The sequence below is a fragment of the Laccaria bicolor genome, genomic scaffold, assembly GCF_000143565.1.
Source record: "Laccaria bicolor S238N-H82 LACBIscaffold_164 genomic scaffold, whole genome shotgun sequence".
Lineage (NCBI taxonomy): Eukaryota > Fungi > Basidiomycota > Agaricomycetes > Agaricales > Hydnangiaceae > Laccaria > Laccaria bicolor.
In genome coordinates this window covers 11222-12456 of record NW_001890023.1, presented here as the reverse complement: position 1 = coordinate 12456, position 1235 = coordinate 11222, and the positions used below count along the sequence as shown (strand labels likewise).

At 44.6% G+C, this 1235-nt stretch overlaps 1 protein-coding gene across 1 annotated transcript in view; it reads right to left on the bottom strand.

Moving 5' to 3' along the window:
• The window catches only part of LACBIDRAFT_335849 (uncharacterized protein), a gene marked incomplete at both ends in the record, with an annotated part of 2504 nt that extends 1704 nt beyond the window's left edge, over positions 1 to 800 (bottom strand). Inside the window, 3 exons of the mRNA XM_001890748.1 lie at positions 52 to 124; positions 625 to 630; positions 664 to 800. Coding sequence (XP_001890783.1) covers positions 52 to 124; positions 625 to 630; positions 664 to 800 — 216 coding nt within the window. The remainder of the gene's footprint in view (positions 1 to 51; positions 125 to 624; positions 631 to 663) is intronic.
• Positions 801 to 1235: the final 435 nt, after the last annotated feature.

Genomic DNA, 1235 nt, shown 5'->3' with positions numbered 1-1235 from the left:
CAGAAAACATAAGAAAATCGGAGGAGGAGGGCAAACAGGTTCATGACGTACGGTTGGCAACTTGGCAATAAAACCCAGAAGATACCGCCGCCTAAACGCTTGACACCGGAAATAGAAGTTAAAACTGGCAGGTGGGAGCGTTTCGAATGCTCAGAATTCGAAGAATCATAGTTGATTCCACCATGGCTACCATATGTGATCTTTGTTACTCGAGTCTTGACGTGGTGGTCGATGTAAGTAGTAGGAGAGCGCACCATCAGCTACAGCTTTGTTACTAAATCTCCTTCAGCTGTGATAAAATGCCTCTTAATGAAAACTAGCTGATACCCGTGCGTTCGCACGGGTCCAATTCATTCCCAATAATACATTTACATCGCGAGACAGGATTATACTTAAAACGGAGAGCATGATGTACATTAGAAAAATGGCTTAAGGATCAAAATCAAGGTTGGGGAGAAGGCGACGACAGGCTGCTTGCATCTGATCCGCATGCCTTCTTCAACGGGTTGGGAGTGGCCTGACTGAAATCTAACTTAAGCCCTTTGCGCTTCAAAGGAGTTGCTGTAGCTTTGAAGTTACGTTAAAATTAGTGAAAATACAGACAGAAAGAAAAGACAGGCATACCGGTGTCTGCAAATTCAACAGGAGTAGCTATAGGCACACCTGTCTTTGCTAAGATATTTATTATTGACCTGCTCAACCTCAACCTCAAAACATTGGATCTTCCCATCATCTTCCCAAAGAACATATGAGATAAACCCCAAAACGGAGACAGTATGTCCAACTTTCAGCTTCGGCATTGTTGGCCATCAAGAAGATGGTTCGATGATGCAACGGAGGGGGAGTGATGATTTCTTGGAGCCAGGTTTCAAGTTCTTGTTATAGCTCTTGTAGGTGTTACGCTTACTAGGTATTCCTCATTGAAGAGCATACAAATTTGGAGTTCAGCGCCAGCATTTTGACTTGCTCATAGCTCAATTTCACACTGGTCATGTTATGGAATGTACGGTTTGTGATTCGTGTATCATAGAATAACGGGGACATGCGTGCAGTAATGAATCGGCTTTGTAGAGTTAAAGGTGCAGAAAAGAATATGGGGGGGTAGGTCTCAGGCTTTAGGCAATGAAATTTGATCCCGGGCGGGGGTGTCCATGTAGTGATGAGGTGGGGAATTGGGGGAGGCATGTGCGAAGCATCTAGTCGGTGTCGTTTGACTCCGAGGGTTTCGACTTCTT